The sequence below is a fragment of the Thamnophis elegans genome, chromosome Z (assembly GCF_009769535.1).
Source record: "Thamnophis elegans isolate rThaEle1 chromosome Z, rThaEle1.pri, whole genome shotgun sequence".
Taxonomy (NCBI): domain Eukaryota; kingdom Metazoa; phylum Chordata; class Lepidosauria; order Squamata; family Colubridae; genus Thamnophis; species Thamnophis elegans.
Genome location: NC_045558.1, coordinates 111,422,767 through 111,441,044, shown reverse-complemented (window position 1 = coordinate 111,441,044; position 18,278 = coordinate 111,422,767). Strand labels below are relative to the sequence as shown.

Sequence of the window (18,278 nt, the reverse complement as noted above, 5' to 3'; positions counted from 1 at the left end):
AACCATCCTCCAGAAAAATCATTTATTTCTTTATTTATATTTCATCATTCTTTTTATAAGTAATTCAAAGCAGCAAACATTCCAATTATTCTTCCTCCTTCAATATTCCCCACCACAGTCTGTTGAGAGGGGGGGGGGTTTTCAATATTATCATCGATTGATTATTTTACTCCTTTTTCAAGCCAAATGGTCCTCTCTATTGCTATGTATGTAGCAGAGGTATGATTAGCTCAATTATCTCAAGAATGTACCACTGAATCTAGTATACAAATTTTAGAAAGGCACAAAAATCTTCTGAATTCTACACGTAAGAGTCATTGTTATCATCTTATGTCTATTAGAAAAGGAAAAGCAAACATGCAGATTATTATTTTTTAAAAAAATCTCTGAGCCTTTTTTTTTTTTTTTTTTAAAATCTCATTATCTGTGTAGGACTCCTGAGAATTGAACAAGTCTCTGAGATATCATTTGATGACCAATTAGTATTTTCATTCAGAAAACCATTTAAATATAGTAGCAATGGTTGAAACCTCACACATAATGGCATGTTCTAAAGGAGGAATAATAGAGGGAGGAGCCAACGTCATGACAATACAACATGCGGTCTTGACTGCACGAGACTGCTGTTTCCTGTTTCTCCTCTTAAAGTGAACGGATTGATTTTTTTTCCTCTAAACTTGTCACCTCATTTTTTGGCTTGAACTAAAACTTTCTTTTTTATTTTAACAATTCTTCCTACCATTTGTTATTAAATTTCATTAAATACAATTAAAGATCTTTGTTTTCCATAAGCTTGAGACAAGTATGAGAAAGTGGAATCTGCCACTCGGAAGTCAGTCTGGAGTTTTTTTTAAACAATGTATCATTTGTTCTTTCTTCTTTGATCTCACTGACTTTGTAACTGAAGGGTTTGCAACTTGCTTACAAAATCTGATAAAGAGCCTATATATATATATATATATATATATATATATATATATATATATATATATATATATATATATATATATATATATATATATATATATATATATATATATATGGAGAACCTGTGGCTTAGTGGCTAATACAACAGCCTAATATTTAATACAGCACAGGTTCAAATCCCAGTAAGGGTACGGCGAGCTGATGAGAGCTAAATAGCTTGAAATAGATCTATACTAGTCTCCCTTTATTTATTTATCAGCACAAATGCAGCACACACACACACACACACACACACACACACAGAGGAGGAAACCTTAAAGTTTCAAAATATCTTGGCTGGAATTCAAAATATATTGGAAGGATTTGGGAAATTTGAGAAGAAGTTGGATAGATTATTGTTTCACACAGCAAAAGATGATGGGGTTGGAGCCCCAAAAATTAAAGAAGAGAATGAAAATATAGAAGATAAAGATAAGACAATAGATGAACTTATTAATAGAGCAAACATGGGTGAAAGTGGAAAGAAGGGAAGATGGAAAAGTGAATTTGACAATTTGGAGCTTTATCCCAGATTTCAAGATACAGGAGATAAAAAGGGTGATAATGATGGAGTTAAGAAGAGAAACTTTTTCAGAAATAAGTCTGACAACCAAAGACAAGCTAATTTCAATAACAATTCAAGGGCAATGAGATTACCTGAGAGATCTTTCAAGCAATAAAGTGCAGAGAGAAGTTTATAAAAACGTTATAAAGGAGTTAAAAAGAGAATTGACACAACTTGCAAGAGAGATAAGACTGTTTTGCCACTGGAAAGACACAGGTTGATAATGAAAGTTAGTTAAATTAACAAAAAGTTAGTTATTTTTTGGTGATTAATAAGTAGGAATTTTAGTATTTGTAGATTGTTTTAGATTGTTAATAAATGTTTATTCATTAACATATATTTAATTATGATAACAATAATGAAATGATAACCTTAACTAGTAAAAGTAACTTGGATATAAATTGTAAATTGGGACTTGGGAAAAAGACCTATAAATTGTATTAATAAATCTTTGTTTAGATCTTGTTATAAAGGTGTAATTTTTTTGGGGGGGGTCTGATGAGAGGAGATGTGATATAAATAGTAAATATTTTTTAGCTAACTACAACAATAATAAGGAAATGTTAATGGATAATGATTAATGATATATACATGTGTTGTATTGGTAAAAGCAAATTGGCTACAAGCTTTAAATAGTGAGTTGGAGGGGAAAAAGGGGGGGGGGAATGCTTAGATATCTTATTAATTGATTTTTTTCCAGAATATGTTATAAAGGTGTAACGTTATTGGGGATTTATTGAAATTGTGAATAGCTTTGAAGGGTATTTTGAAATGAATTGGAAATATTTTCATAGCTTCCACTTTACTTCCAGGACTCTCAGAAATGCGGCCAGAAATGGAAAATTACACAACTGTGTTTCTTCTCTTGGATTCTCAAAGATATGGGAAATTAAGATTATGTATTCAATGTTCTTCCTGCTATTGTATTTAATAACAAAAACAGGAAACCTTTTGATCATCTCTGCAATTGCTTTGGACTCCCACCTTTATACTTCCAAGTACCTTGTCCTGATGAACTTAGCTCTGCAAGATATTGGCTCGGTTTCAGTCATCATTCCCAAAGCTGTTTTTAATTTAGTAGTGAATAAAAGATGTATTTCCTATTCAGGATGTGTTGTTCAAGTCCTCCTGCTTCTCTTCTTCCTGGGCTCTGATGTGGGCCGCCTTACTGTCATGGCATATGATCAGTTTGTTGCCATTTGCCATCCTTCGCAATATGAAATGATAATGAACAGAAAAGTCTGTACTAAAATTGTTTGAAGTGTGTGGCTTGTGAGCCTCATAAATGCTGTATGGAACACTATTGGCACTTTCACTAATCATTTCTGCTCTAATGCAATTAATCAGTTCTATTGTGAAATCCCACAGTTGCTTAAATTAGCCTGCTCAAGTATATATGTAATTGAAATTGGATATATAATATTTATTATGATATTAGTATTTGGTTGCTTTTATCTTCATCACTGTTACTTATGGATAGATCTTCTCTATTGTTTCAAGAATCCCTTCTGTTCAGGGAAGGAAAAAGGCCTTCTCTACTTGTTTTCCTCACATCACAGTTTTCTCCATATTTTTGGTTGCATCTTCATTTGCTTACCTGATCCCACGACCTGACAAACCATCACACTTATAATAACCTATTCCATTATTCCACCCATATTGAACCCATTAATCTACAGCATGAGAAACAAGGACATTAAAATTGCTCTTTCAAAAATTTTCTCTCTGGGAATTAGAAAATGAACAATGTAATTGCAAACCATGTGAAAGAGAGGTTTAATGTGAATTCTACTATCTAGTTTCATAGTCCTATTAATTTAAATGCTTGTTTTAGTACTAGAAAACAAAAGAATGGATGTTAACTTTTTATTCTTAAATAAAAATGTAACAATAAATATGTAAAATCCTATGTCTGCACTTTTGCATGTTTGTCGAGTTTTAGTTTTCAAATGTTTATGTCATATTGTGCATACAAAAAAAATAGGATCCCCCCCCCCGAATAATTGTAGGCAAAGTATGGTTGTAAAGGAAAATCTACTGTATATTCTGGATTTCCCTAATATTAACCTCTGACTTGAGAATACTTTTCCTTTTGATTTTTCCTTATGTTTTAACCATATTCTTCACAACATTTTCTTTTTTATGCTCTATTTCTTCTATTAAACCTTAATGGCTGGTGAAAATCTCATTTTCCCTCTTGGATCTCTTCCTTCTCTACCTTTGCTTTGAATTAGGTTGTAGTAGTTACTTCTACTCTGCTAGTCTTCTCTTTGAACTCAATCACTTATAATTTTAATATTAATTCTAATTACCAAGGGGGTAATTTAGGGGTTAATTTATCATTAGTATTTGCTAATTCATAGCTTTGACTAAAGGGATTTATTTAATGCCCCCATAACATTTCTACAGGACTGTCTATCTATATATGCCACTTTCCTTATGAAACAAAGATGTACTATGAACCTTCTATTTTCAGCATTCACAAGACCTTGAAGAAGTGCCTACTGATTTAATCTAGGACCATGATTTTGTTCTGTAGGGGAGCCTGAGCCATTGTTGATATGAACATCTCTCTTCAATCTGAAGCAATCTTTTTATAATCAAACTTTTCAAAGATTCCTTTAATCTTAACTAACCAGAATTGACCCAGACTTAATACAACCAGAAAAACACAGGAACCTGGAAAACCTATTATTATTTTTCCTCTCAGTGCTTGAGGAGACTTTTGTTTTACAAGATAAGGCTAGGTTATAACAAAACAAAGTTTGTCCTGGAACCATACTTCTCTTGATTGGTCAGAGCCTTCTGGGAGGTATCATGTGGCTGGGTTAAGGAATTTACCGTAATGCTTTTTTGTATTATGAGATAATACTGTGTGTCTTGCACCCATTGGTGGCTTTTGCTACAATTCACTGTAATATGTTTGGTTCTGGACAATTTTTTATGGGCAGTGAGGTCACCTTTTTGCTATTGTCTTTCTTCCATGGCCAATATTTTTTGGGGAAAGTGATGTAAACTTAGGGCCCTAAAATCTGGTTTACATCAGGGCTCAGATCTTTCATCACACCTTTTTAATATCTACATAAATTCATTGACTTGGGTTGTTTGTTCATCTTGTGCTGAGGTATACTGATGATTCCTAGTTATACATTTAAACTCCTGACCAGGTAGGGATGCTGTTTTGGTGGTGTCCCAATGTTTAGAGGCTTGAGATTATGTATAGTAAGGAAACACATTCAGCTCAACCTTGGCAAAATGAATGGCTTCGGCTTTGGATGTAAAGATGTGATATCTTTATCTATCAATAAGATACAACAGATAAGATACAAAATGTGGTGATCCTCCTGGACTTGGGAGACAGTTGTGACTAGAGAGGGATTTTCATAAATTCATATTTGTACATATATATTTTTCTTTGTAGAATAAATTGTTTGTATTCCTGGACCTGTAGGACTTGCTCTCTCTCAATTGTGGCTTGGTGATTTCTTTCAACATTGACTTTGCAATGTGTTCTATATGGAGCTTATCTTGAAGACCATCTGGAAATTATAGCTGGTCTAGAATGCAGTACTATATGCAGTTCTGATCAATACTGTCAATATTAAAGTGCTGTTGTGTAAGCCGCACAACTACCTCTTATTAATGTGTGATTCAGGGTTCACTTTTAAAGTCCATCATTGCAGAGGGCCTCAAAGGGCTATCTGAGAACTAGCTTTTCTTGAGGTTTTCTGTCAATTCCATTGTGTTGACCTTTTTCTAAATGTCAAAATTGTGTGTACATGCGCTATTTGCACGCATATATGTGCTCACCCACCAGTGCATGTGTGCACAATCTCCCACTGTGCCCTCTCCTGGGGGGAGTTTTCACCCTCTCCAGGCTCCAGGTGCTTTCATGAAGCCTGGGAGGGTGAAAAATGGGCCAATGGCCCAACAGCCCAACTAGAAGTTTGGGAAGAAACTTCTGGTTTGCCCATTGGGGCACTTTTTGCCCTCCTCAGGCTTCAGGAAAGCCTCCATAACTTGGGGAGGGCAAAAAACAAGCCCAACAGGTCAAACAGAAGTTTTCCTGTTGGGCCATTTTTTGCCCTCCCCAGACTTTAAGAAAGCCTCCGGAGCATGGGGATGGTGAAAAACGACCTAACTGGAAGTTCAGGTGCCATAGGTTCAGCATTACGGTACAGTCTATTCCAACTGTCTTTCCTCAAATATTTCTATATAGTGGGACTTTAAAAGTGTGACTTTATGTCTAACAGTGATTTTCTTTGGTATATGTAAGTCAATATAGATACATTTAAGTCCAGTTTGATTCCGATAGAAGAGGATAGAAATAGTTTTTGATAATTGAGCTATTCAAATATGCCTGATTCCATCTTCAATATATCTGTAGTGGTAAGATTCAAATATTTTTGCTACCGGTTCTGTGTGTGTAGCTTTGTGGGCATTGCAGCAGAAGGATACTGCAAAATCCTCATTCCCTCTCCACTCTCAAAATTTCTGCTACTGGTTCTCCAGAACCTGTCAGGACTGACTGAATACCATCTTGGCTGTAGATCTATGTCCTAATAAGCATCTAATAGTGCTTCAGGAAATATGTTCCCTAGAAAGAAAATAGAAAAAGATACAGTAGTCTCCCGAACTATTGGCTAAATGCTAGGTTTATTTACTTGAATAACAAACTTCTGAATTACATTGTTCTAGAGCTTATAATGTTAATTAGGAAAAGCAAAGCAAAAACAAATGTGAAGAAGGGAAAAATGACCTTAGAGGTTGTTCTAATCAGCTGTTCAGGACCCCCCAGGAATTAAACAATGATTACAAACAGAAGACGTGATTAAACTATACTAATGAAGAAAACTAATTATAACCCATATTTATAGGTGCAAAGTAGATATACAATGATCAGTTCAAAGAAGGAATCTTCCAGGAACAGGAAAATGAGTACCTAATAAGTGAAAATCCGATTAGGAAAGTAAGCTGATTTATTTTCCATTTTATCACCTTTTCTTCTTCATATATTAATATTCTACAGTACTGCTTTCTATAAATCTATTCATTCAGCATTTTATTTATACATTCCCCACATTTTTTCTCTTCTTCCTGCTAAAAAAAAACTACATATTTAAATTTTTGATGTGACAACCAGAAAAAACTGTTGGGGTGGGATGAGAGATTTTCACATTTGGGGATTGTGAAGGCTTCCTCTTTCATACTCTCAATTCAAATATTTCCACTTCTCTTCCAATTTAGAGGCTGCTGGCATCAGAACCTATTCAGATTTTAATATATTCGTACATCTCTTTCAATTACAAGATGAATTATGGTATTCAAATTGTAGAAAAGTCAAATTCATATAAATAAATTTTCATCTTTTTTTCTTTAAAGCAACTTTCTGTTCTGTGCAGTAGGAACTCCAATGGGATATGGATTATGTTAAACCTGAGTTTTACAGATTTTTATAAATCTGTTTGATTATTAATGATTAAGTTGATGTGATTAATTAATTTCATGCAGTTTCCCACAATCTGGGGAAAATAATTTGTTCCTACACACACAAACATTAAATTCTGAATATGATGGAATTTATAAACATTCAAGTCATGTCTCTTCAAATATAAATCTTCCATTTAGGATACATTTGAAAATTTCTCTTTCATCAATTCTTGTTCTTTTGTTTTTTTGAAGAAAATTATAGATTGTAGCACCAATTCTTTTCAATATATAATTCAAATGGAACTGAAGGGGAACACATTATATCTTGTTGCAAGGTGGATGTTGAGAAGGAGATGGTGGAAGAAAGACCCTCATTCAGGTAGTAAACAATCAAGATTCCAAAGCAAATTATCATTAGCTAAAGATTCAAAATTGTTAGATTTAGTTTCTTCTCTGAAACATTGCCTTCATTTCCATTCTACAGCTATGGATTACTTGCTAAGTAATTCTTACTTAAGAGAATTACAAATGAGGTCCTCCACTCTCTTTGAATTCAGAACTATAAATGCTGACATGAGACATGATTACTGTTAGATAAAAGTATTTGACTCAACACTTCATATAAATTAAGAAAACAATACTTACATTTGGAACTGCTTATTAGTATTTGGAAATACTAATTTTAGTTTAATCTTCACATAAAGACATAGAATTTGCTATTTAAATGTCTTTAACCAATTATCATTCTCTAGGTTTCTGATATTTGTGACAAAACAATGGATAATGACACATCTATATTTCTTCTACTGGAATTCTCAACGATTAGAGAACTACAGGTTATGTACACGGCTATATTTCTGATTCTGTATTTAATGACCCTAATAGGGAACATCCTCATTATCTCTGCAATTGCCTTTGACTCCCGCCTTCACACCCCCATGTACTTCTTTCTGATGAACTTAGCCCTACAAGACATTGGTTCTGTTTCACTCATTGTCCCCAAATCTGTTATCAATTCCATTATTAATGCACGGCATATTTCTTATCCTGGATGTGTTGCTCAAGTCTTCTTCTTTGTCTTCTTTGTAAATTGTGATATTTCTCTTCTTACTGTCATGGCCTATGATCGATTTGTTGCCATTTGCAATCCTTTACGATATGAGATGATAATGAACAGGAAGGCTTGCACCAAAATGATTGGCAGTGTGTGGATTGCCAGTTTCCTCAATTCTGTCTTAAATACAATTGTAACTTTTACTACACATTTTTGTTCCAACGTGATCAATCAGTTTTTCTGTGATATCCCACAGTTACTTAAGCTTGCCTGTTCAGATTTTTATTTAATTGAAACTGGAGTTGTAATATTTAGTTTTACCTTGGCGTTTGGTTGTTTTGCCTTCCTCATTATTTCTTACATTCAAATATTTATTGCTGTTTCAAAAATCCCTTCTGTTCGGGGAAGGAAAAAGGCATTCTCCACTTGCTTCCCACACCTCACAGTTTTCTCCTTATTTTTATTTACTTCTTCATTTGCTTACCTGAAGACTCCATCTGATACCCCATCACACTTTGATTTTGCAGTTACCATCATGTATTCTATTATTCCACCCATGTTAAATCCATTAATATACAGCTTGAGAAACAAAGACATCAAAATTGCTCTTTCAAAGCTTTTTTTACCTGAGGATTTTCATTTTAATTAGCAAGAATTAGGAGCAGATATATAAAGAATTAGGCATAATGTGAATCCTATTTCATAGTTTATCATGGGAGGGGAGGGAGAGATTGAATTCTCTTGAAACTGAAAGAATGTTACATGCAACTGCCAAGGCACTGGAAGCCATGGCTGGAGTTCCAGAATCCAAAGGATCCATGGACATGACAAGAAAGATGAAGGTCCCTAAGATCACTGAAGCAAAAGAAGAGTCTGCAGAAAACAGCTAGAAGAATAATATATAGTCTTGCATTGTAGATGATGGTACAACTAGTTTTACATGGCTCTGGTGCTGGATAAGTGGTCCAGTGAGTATTAAGAAGAGAAGCTATGTGCATTACTAAATCTGTCGAAAGATCTGTTGATTAACAGATTTAAATCTGTAAATATGGAGGAAGAAACAAGCAATGAAACTTTTTATTATTACAAACAAAGTGATTTTAAGTGATTTAATTAAATTCTAAGTTTCATACTGTTTGATATTGGTATAAATATTTATGTTTGGTTACTATACTCACAGACAAACGCATACATGAAGAGAGAGAGAGAGAGAGATAGAGAGAGAGAGAGAGAGAGAGAGAGAGAGAGAGACAGAGAGAGAGAGAGAGAGCGAGAGAGAGAGAGATGTTGATTGATGTATAGAATCATTTGCATATGTAAAGTCTCATGAATAAACTTGTACTAAGTTTATATAGTAATAAATAACAATGACTTCACTTGCTGGCTTTGTATGTATATGTTTGGCTATGTTCCTATCCATTTCTACAATCTGATAATTCATATTGTTCCAATTTAGTGAATTCATTTTAGTAATTTTTGGGAATTTGTTTTTTCAACAGAAGCTACACACATGATTAATTATATCATAAATCACTTTTCCCCCCTTGGATCTGAATGGCTATACTTTATTATTCTGAAATTCAAATTCTTTATGTTCTTCTATATATATAAATTAATGACACTGAGCCATATTTATTTTTAAAATCTAATAGCATTTATCCTTGATAAATATCTGTCAAAGTAATATTATAATCTAATCTGATCAGTGGTGGGTTTCAAAAATTTTCCTACCTTTTTCTGTGGGTATGGCAAGGTAGGAGGTCATGTGACTGAGTGGGCATGGGCAACTTGACATCACTCATAACCATGCCCACTCAGTCACATGACCCCACCACCAAGCCATGGCCACAAAAAAGGTAGGATTTTTTTTGAATTTCAACCTGGCTACCAGCATGCTGCCCTGCTTCCCCTTTGTCAGTTGCAGGCATCACCCCATTTCCCCTGTTAGGTAGCCCCTGCCATATCCCTGCTTCCTCCCATACCACTGCTTCCTTGTTTGGGCTGCTTACCTTACTCCCCTGGTGGCTTCTCCAGACTCTGGAAGACAAATGATGACCCCCAGCCAGCTGCTGTTGCTGGGAAATGGCTGGCAAAGAATCCTCCCAGACATCGCTTCTTTGAGAGCCACTTTGTGGCTGTGGTGGCTGGCTGCAGGCCACTGAAAAATACCTGAGGTCACCAAAAAAGCCACTGCCATTGCCACTCTGTTCTTCACACATGAACATCCCATTGCTTTGCAAGTCTGAGTGGAGAAATGCAGCAGGCAATGGGATGTGCATGTGCAGAGAACAGGGCAGCAATGGCAGCAGGTTTTTCAGTGACCTCCATATATTTTCAGTGGCCTGCAGCCAGCCACCACAGCCACAAAGCGGCTCTCAAAGAGGCGGAACCTGGGAGGCTTCTCTGTTAGCCACTTCCCAGCTGTGGTGGCTGGCTCCAGATCCAGGTCAAGGCTGGAGCTGGGGAATGGCAGGCAGGGCAAATGAACATCGAACAGGTGAACGAAGCGAGTGAGCATTTAGTCGGTTGATGGGATGAGAGAGCATCAAGCTGGTGGGCATGGTTAATAACCAGGTGACCAGTTCAGGGGCGTGGCCCGCCAGCAGTCACTACCAGTTTGGTGACCAACAGTAAATCTGCACTACTGGTTCACACAAACTGGTGCAAATTGGCTGAACACCACCTCTGAACCTGATTTTATTGCAAAAATTTTAAAAGAGACTTGAATGGAACTTAATGGAATTAAAGATTTTTCTTCCCATGTTCAATGCAAAGTATGTCACACAAAGCAAACTGACACATGCCATGAACACATGGCCAGACCGCAAACTCAGAGCCAAACCAAAGCCCGGGATGTTACATCACAGCCATCTGCTCAGGACATTTCATCACAGAACTCAGGACGTTACAATGCAAAGACTCAGGATGATACAACACAGCCAGCTTCCCAGGATGTTGCAGCACAGGAGTCAGGATATCACTATGCTAGAGCTCAGGATGTCATCACACAGCCCATTAACCAGGTCATTACAGCACAAAAGACTAATTGGCACACAGCTAGTACCTCTGCCCTGCCACATGCATTGGACAAACTAATAGGAGAATAAATGCATGCATCGCAGAACACTAGAACGAAGCCAGAAAAAAAAAGAAAAAAAAACTTCCTTCCTTTTCCAGCATCTTAAAGCTACAGGACATAAAATTGATTTTGTTTATTTTTTATTTTTTTTATTTTATTATTTTAAACACATAAGCACAAATTGTGTATTGTTCTGTTCGTCTTTTTTATCCCTTATCTGTACCCCCTTCCCTGACTTGGATTGTGAGCCACCCTGAGTCCCCTTCGGGGAAAAGGGCGGCATGTAAATGCAATAAATTCAATTCAATTCAACAAAAAACATAAAATTGATTTTGAAGGAACCAAATTAATCTCCAAAACAGAACACTTCAACAAGAGAATAATTATGGAAGCCATCAAAATAGAGAAACACCCCCATAATATGAATAAATGTGATGATACATCTCACCTACCAGACATCTGGAAACCAGCCCTAGTCAACAAACGAACCCCACGAGAAGAACTGGCTGGAGATAAAAGCTCTGCTCCAGCTGGATCTAATCTCTGTCCACAGCCAAAAAAAAAAGAAAGAGGTTGTGGCTTACGAATAGACCCTCGCCTACAGAGCTACTCCCTGCCCCTTTTTTAGCCAAAAAGGGGTGCTATCTATGATCTTATTTAGATATACAGACCAGATCTCTGAGGAGCTCGGTGGAGCCCTCCTCGGCAACAGGCCACGCCCCCAGGAAGTCCCTCGAACCCCACCACCCGGGTCATTACAACACAAAAGAACAACAGACACACAGGATGATATGAAACAGCCAACCAATTTACAAACATCAACTCCATCTACCAATCAGGATGCAACTACACAGCCAATCAACCCACTTACAGCAACAAAGCCAACACTCCACACACTTCCACCAAGATTTATAGAAAGACGACAGCTCCTATCATGCCTTAATTGCACAAGCATGAAGCTGAAAACACCAGCCTGAAGATGGTATGGTGAATGGGACCTCGCTGAAATGTTGCCAAGACAATCTCAATCTTACATGGGAAAAGACCCGAATACAACAACAGCTTGTGTTCTTGGTGGCATAGTCATATTTTTAAAGCCATATAAAAGGCCTTCAAGTGTGTGGGCTGATTTTTCTTTAGAAGGGATTTTATTCATTTACAATATATGTAATTGCATTACAGTATGGTATGCTGGTTCAGCTGTGGACAGGAAGGCACTAGAGAGAGTGATCAATTCGGCACAAGAAACCATTGGTTGCCCTCTGAAACCACTGGATGACATTGCCAGATCTCGCTGCTTTAGCAGAGTAAGGAAGATGCTCAGAGATTATTCACATCCTGGTCAGTGTCTCTTTGCACTTCTAGCATCGGGCAGAAGACATCAAAGTATAGCCAGCCGAACAAATAGGTTTAAAGATAGTTTCTATCCTTGGGCTGTCAGACTTTTAAATACAACCACAATCGCTCCATGTGTACACGCTACTTTTTCTTTCTTTTTTTGTTTCTGCTATAATTTTGCACCAGTGAGGTTAAAACCAATTTTGTTGTATTTAAGTACAATGACAATAAATATTATATTTATACTTGTATATTAAATAAAGCTAATATCATCATTAATGTTAATATATCTTAATATTGTGCAATATAGTTTTCCATTAATCATCTTTGCTTTGTAGTTTAATTTTGGAAATATTAGATAGAGATAATAAACAAGTTGACAAAATTAAGGGGTTCCTTAACTGACTGATTAAAAAAGAGAGCTATAAAGTGTTTTTGATACTGAGAATTTGGTTTTAGTAATTTTGGTTTTAGAGGTGCGGTGGCTCAGTAGTTAGAGTGCAGTACTACAGGCTACTTCTGCTGACTTCCGGCTGCCTGCAATTTGGCAGTTTAAATCTCACTAGGCTCAAGGTTGACTCAGCCTTCCATCCTTCCGAAGTGGGTAAAATGAGAACCCAAATTGTTAGGGGCAATATGCTGGCTCTGTAAACCATTTACTGAGGGCTATAAAGTGGTATATACTGTAAGTCTAAGTGCTATTGCTATCCTATAAATTTTATGAATCATTTAATAAAAAGTGATGGAATTTGGAAGAATGACTGTTTCTAAGATTAATAAATAGAAGACTAAGTTGTTGGTCACAAATATGAGTGCATAAGTTCCAGAGCTGTTGATGATAAAGACTGGTTTTAAAATTGAAAGGAAAAGAGAATTAAAGTGACTAATAAAAATTGTATGTTGTTTCAGAATAATTAATGTTAAAACATTGAATGAATTAAAAGGAGATTTAATGAGGTGGCACATATTACAATTGCTATTTTTTCTCAGCATTTCAGTTATAAAAATGAATATTTCACTGACAATTTTGTTGCTTTTATTTCAAATACCAATTTTGTCAGCTGACGTATGTTTTACACAATGGCAGAAAAATATTGGAAATCATGGTCACATGACTATGAAAACCTGTGACTAGTAGTCAGTGATGGGTTGCCATTTTTTATTACTGGTTTAGGTGCTCTCTCTCTTGCGTGCGGTGCTTCTTTGCATGCACAGATGCATCCAGGCAGGTGGGAGGAGCCTCCTGCCACCAATACTACTAGTTCACCCAATCCGGATTGAACCAGGAACAACCAGTGGTGGGTTTCAAAAAATTTGGAACCTCTTCTGTAGGTGTGGCCTGCTTTCTGGGTCCACTGGTGGAACCTCTTCTCACCGGTTCGGTAGATTTGATGAACCGGTTCTACCGAATAGGTGCGAACTGGTAGGAATCCACCTCTGGGAGCAACCCACCTCTATTGATAGTAAAACTGACCCACCCAAACACAGTCATAGAATGGAGGGTCAGGATAAACATATAAGATGATCTGTTTTTTTAAACCATCCATAAGGTCATAGAGCTTTCATTCCATGGCCATCATAACTTCAAAAAGAGCATAAAGAAATCAGTGACAAGTGGTGGACCACCTATAATAGAATTTTCTTATGAAAATTGGTTTCTGTTGGCAGGTTGGAATAGAGCAATTTCAATTTCCAATTGAATAGAAACTAAGGAGAATACTCAAGATTTTGGGTAATATCAAAAGAAAAAAAAGAACTAAAGGAATTTCCAAATTGGAGGGGGGGGAGCTTGTAGCCAAAGAGGAGCCTTCACCCATCTTCACTGTTTCCTAGAATAGCCTTGTAAATGTGTGTGTGTGTTTCAGCAAAAGTTGTAATATATTCCACTGTTTAGATCTCCGTGCTTCTATAGTGCTGTCATTTAAATAGTAAATAAAATGACAGGCAATTGCGTAGCCTTCAGGAAGATACAATAGTTTCCTGACTGAATTGGCTAAATCCTAATTATAACTTGAAGAACTATTTCTAGAATTATATTGATTCTACTGTATTATATTAATTAGGAAAAACAATGAAAAATGAAAAGTGAAGGAAAATTGCGCCTAGAGGTTATTTTAATCAGCTGTGCAGGATCCCTGGGGAGTTAAACTCTGATTAGGCACAGAAGACCTGATAAAACTATCCTGATTCAGAAAATTATTTAAAAGAGATATTTAAAGGTGGAAAGTACATATAAGAGTTTCCAGGAACATATCAAAATGAATACCTAATAACTGAAAATCAAATTAGAATAGGAAAGTAAGCTGATTTCTTTTTCCCCTTTGTCTCCTTTCCTTCTTCATATATTCATATTCTATGGCTGTCTGTCTGTCTGTCTGTCTGTCTGTATTATTAGATTACATACATTATATATTTATTCTCTTTAGAGATATTTTCTGTTTTATATATTAGGAACTCCAGTGGGATATGGATTTTATTAAATCTGAATCTACATATTTTTATAAATGTTTCATTATCCTATGAATCAGATTCAGAGAAATAAAAAACACCATTTTCTTTCTCTGAAGTCTTTTCAAAACTGTTTATGGAGAAATGTTGAAAATTATTAAGATGATGTGATTTATTAATTTATATATAACAGGTGAGAAAAAAATTATTCCTATAGCTTTTCATTTTTAGTTATCTTACTTATTATTTAAATGAGTTTCTCCAATGTCGCTGAATTCAGAATTATAAGTGCTGATAGGAGACATGAATATTATTTGATAAAATTAATAGACTCCAAAACCCTAGACTTTAAATTAGCGTAAGACAACTAAGTAGTAAAACAAAGATGCATATGTTTTGGACTGTTTATAGGTTTTTGGAAAAGCATGTTTTGTTAAATATTCCCTGAACGTATGGAATTTGCTATTCAAATGTTCTCAAGAGAAACATTTTAATCAATCACTCTCTTCTACTATAGGTTTCTGATATTTATGACAAAACAATGGATAATGACACATCTGTATTTCTTCTACTGGAATTCTCAACGATTAGGGAACTACAGGTTATGTACACAGCTTTATTTCTGATTCTGTATTTAATGACCCTAATAGGGAACATCCTCATTATCTCTGCAATTGCTTTTGATTCCCGCCTTCACACCCCCATGTACTTCTTTCTGATGAACTTAGCCCTACAAGACATTGGTTCTGTTTCACTTATTGTCCCCAAATCTATTGTCAATTCCATTATTAATGCACGATATATTTCATATTCTGGATGTGTCGCCCAAGTCCTCTTGTTTGTCTTCTTCATAGATTGTGATATTTCTCTTCTTACTGTCATGGCATATGATCGATTTGTTGCCATTTGCAATCCTTTAAGATATGAAATGATAATGAACAGGAAGGCTTGCATCAAAATGATTGGCAGTGTATGGATTGCTAGCTTTCTCAATGCTGTATTAAACACAATTGGAACTTTTACTACTCATTTCTGTTCTAATGCGATTAATCAGTTTTACTGTGAAATCCCTCAGTTACTTAAGCTTGCCTGCTCAGATGCATTTGTAATTGAAATTGCTGGCATAATATTCAGTTTTACATTAGCATTTGGTTGTTTTGCTTTTATCTTTGTTACTTACATAGAGATCTTTACTGCTGTTTCAAAAATCCCTTCTGTTCAGGGAAGAAAAAAAGCCTTCTCCACTTGTTTCCCACATCTCACAGTTTTCTCCTTATTTATATTTACTTCTTCATTTGCTTACCTGAGAACTCCGTCTGATACCCCATCACAGTTTGATTTTGCAATTACCATCATGTATTCTATTGTTCCACCTATGTTAAATCCATTAATATACAGCTTTAGAAATAAGGATATCAAAATTGCTCTTTCAAGACATTTTGGTCTGAGGACCCATATTTTAATTAGCAAGAATTAGGAGCAAACATATGAAGAGTTCAGTATAAAATGAAGCCTATCTCATAGTTTCATATTGTGAGTTGATTGAAGTGTCTTCATATTGAAAGAATGTTATATGCAACTGTCAAGGTTGGAGGTTATTCAGCTGTCCAGATAGACATTTAAAGAAAATGGGAAGCAAAGTTTAAATTCGAATCCCTATAAACTGGCATGCAGCTGGCATTTCTAAAGAAAATGATAAAATAAGCTATAGCAGGTAAACAAAGAAAGAGGACAGGAGTCTTCTAAATGTGACAAGAGATGCTGTTGGAATGAGAAGTGAATGGAGAAAGGTTACAGCAGAGGAAGCCATGGCTGGTTGATATAGAAACCAAAAGATCAATTGCCAATGAGAAGAAGCAAGAAGATCCCTAAGGATCTTCCTCCCTGAAATGAAAAAAGAGCCAAAGAACAGCCAGTAGAAAGACATGTGACTCTCAATTCTAGATGGTGGTAGAGCAAGTTCCATTTGTCTTAGGTCCTGGTAATAATGGAGAGATTGTTAACATTCCTAAGACTATTCGTAAGTAATATGGAGGAAGAAATTAGCAGTGAACCTTTTTTGTATTATAAACAAACTGTTAAAATGTTAATTAAATTCTCAATATTGATGTTATACTTATTTACCACATACATACATGTACATGAGCGCACGTACACACACACATACACAAAGCACACACCCAGATAAATGGTTTTATATACATTACATATGTAGATGTATAGAAATATTTGTACAGACAAATTCCTACAAATATATTTTGTACTATGTATAGTAATAAACAGGATTTTTCACTTATTAGCTTTGTGCATATGTGTTCAATTCTATGTATATTCTGTGTGTATTCAATAGGACCTATATACATGAGCAAGTGTAGAAACAGTTTTTTTTTCCTTTTTGGACCCAAATAGCTGCACATTATTATTCTGAACCTCAAGCTTTCTACATAAATCATTAATTTCATAATGCTTCTTTCTATGTCCAGTACAAATAATGTCATTTTTAGTTTCCAGTAATAGATTGGGAAATATGCATCTGAGAAAAAGTAAACTCAAAATCCCAAAATTATTTGGACAGACATATTATTCAATTTTTATCCTTTTGTTGTTGTTGTTGTTGTTGTTGTTGTTGTTGTTGTTGCAGCAGCAGCAGCAGCAGTTCAGTCATAAGCTCATTGATGTGTGTGTGTAGTAGTAGTAGTCAGTAGTAATAATTAAGTTATTTAATTAAATTCTAATCCTTAAATTAAATAAAGCATTAGCATACATATTTATATTTAGTAGACATACACATGCAGAGAGAAACACAAATGTTTATGTATAAAAATATTTATACACTTCAAGTCTTATAAATACACTTTGCACTGTCTTTTCACTCTGTGTGTATGTTCTTAGCTTTCCTCCCCTCTGTCCCTACAGCTCATAACTCATTATTTTAAACTAGGAAGCTTATTTAAGATATTTATGGAAATGAATTAGATTTCGATTTCGATTTTATTGTATTTCTATGCCGCCCTATTCCCAGAGGGACTCTGGGTGGCTCACAAACCAAGTCAGGGGGGGGGGGACAGAGAAAGACAACGGACAACACAACACCACAATTTTAAAAAACAATCAACAGCCACACCAGAAATCCTGTCTCTCATGAGGTTTTCTTCAAGGAAAACAAAAAACAAATAGATTACAAGTTTTTCTGTATTTTGTATAATGATCTAGTTTGTTTGTTTTTCCCATAGAGGCTACATACATGATGAAGGGTATCAAAACCACTTTCCTCTCCTTGGAATCCAAATGTCTGTACATTATTATTTCAAAAGTCAAGCTCTTTCTCCTGGTTTTTGCATAAATTATTAATACTGACCCACATATATTTCTAATGTCTAACACTGAATATCCTTGAT

At 35.4% G+C, this 18,278-nt stretch overlaps 2 protein-coding genes across 2 annotated transcripts; both read left to right on the top strand.

Annotated features, from left to right (window-relative positions):
* Positions 1-7,734: 7,734 nt before the first annotated feature.
* LOC116521482 (olfactory receptor 14J1-like) lies at positions 7,735-9,631 on the top strand. The gene is made up of 2 exons (XM_032236150.1): positions 7,735-8,640; positions 9,602-9,631. The coding sequence occupies exons 1-2, from the start codon at positions 7,738-7,740 to the stop codon at positions 9,629-9,631; spliced, it is 933 nt and encodes a 310-aa protein (XP_032092041.1). The 5' UTR covers positions 7,735-7,737.
* Positions 9,632-15,418: 5,787 nt separating this feature from the next.
* LOC116521481 (olfactory receptor 14A2-like) lies at positions 15,419-16,357 on the top strand. Its single transcript, XM_032236149.1, has one exon. The coding sequence runs from the start codon at positions 15,422-15,424 to the stop codon at positions 16,355-16,357; it is 936 nt and encodes a 311-aa protein (XP_032092040.1). The 5' UTR covers positions 15,419-15,421.
* The last annotated feature ends 1,921 nt before the right edge of the window (positions 16,358-18,278 follow it).

What these genes read in the sequence shown, in the direction of transcription:
- LOC116521482 (XM_032236150.1), top strand. Translation starts at nt 7,738, where the DNA reads ATGGATAATGACACATCTATATTTCTTCTACTGGAATTCTCAACGATT. An exon ending in CTCTTTCAAAGCTTTTTTTA is followed by an intron (nt 8,641 to 9,601) that starts CCTGAGGATTTT and finishes TGAAATTCAAAT; the next exon opens with TCTTTATGTTCTTCTATATA.
- LOC116521481 (XM_032236149.1), top strand. Translation starts at nt 15,422, where the DNA reads ATGGATAATGACACATCTGTATTTCTTCTACTGGAATTCTCAACGATT.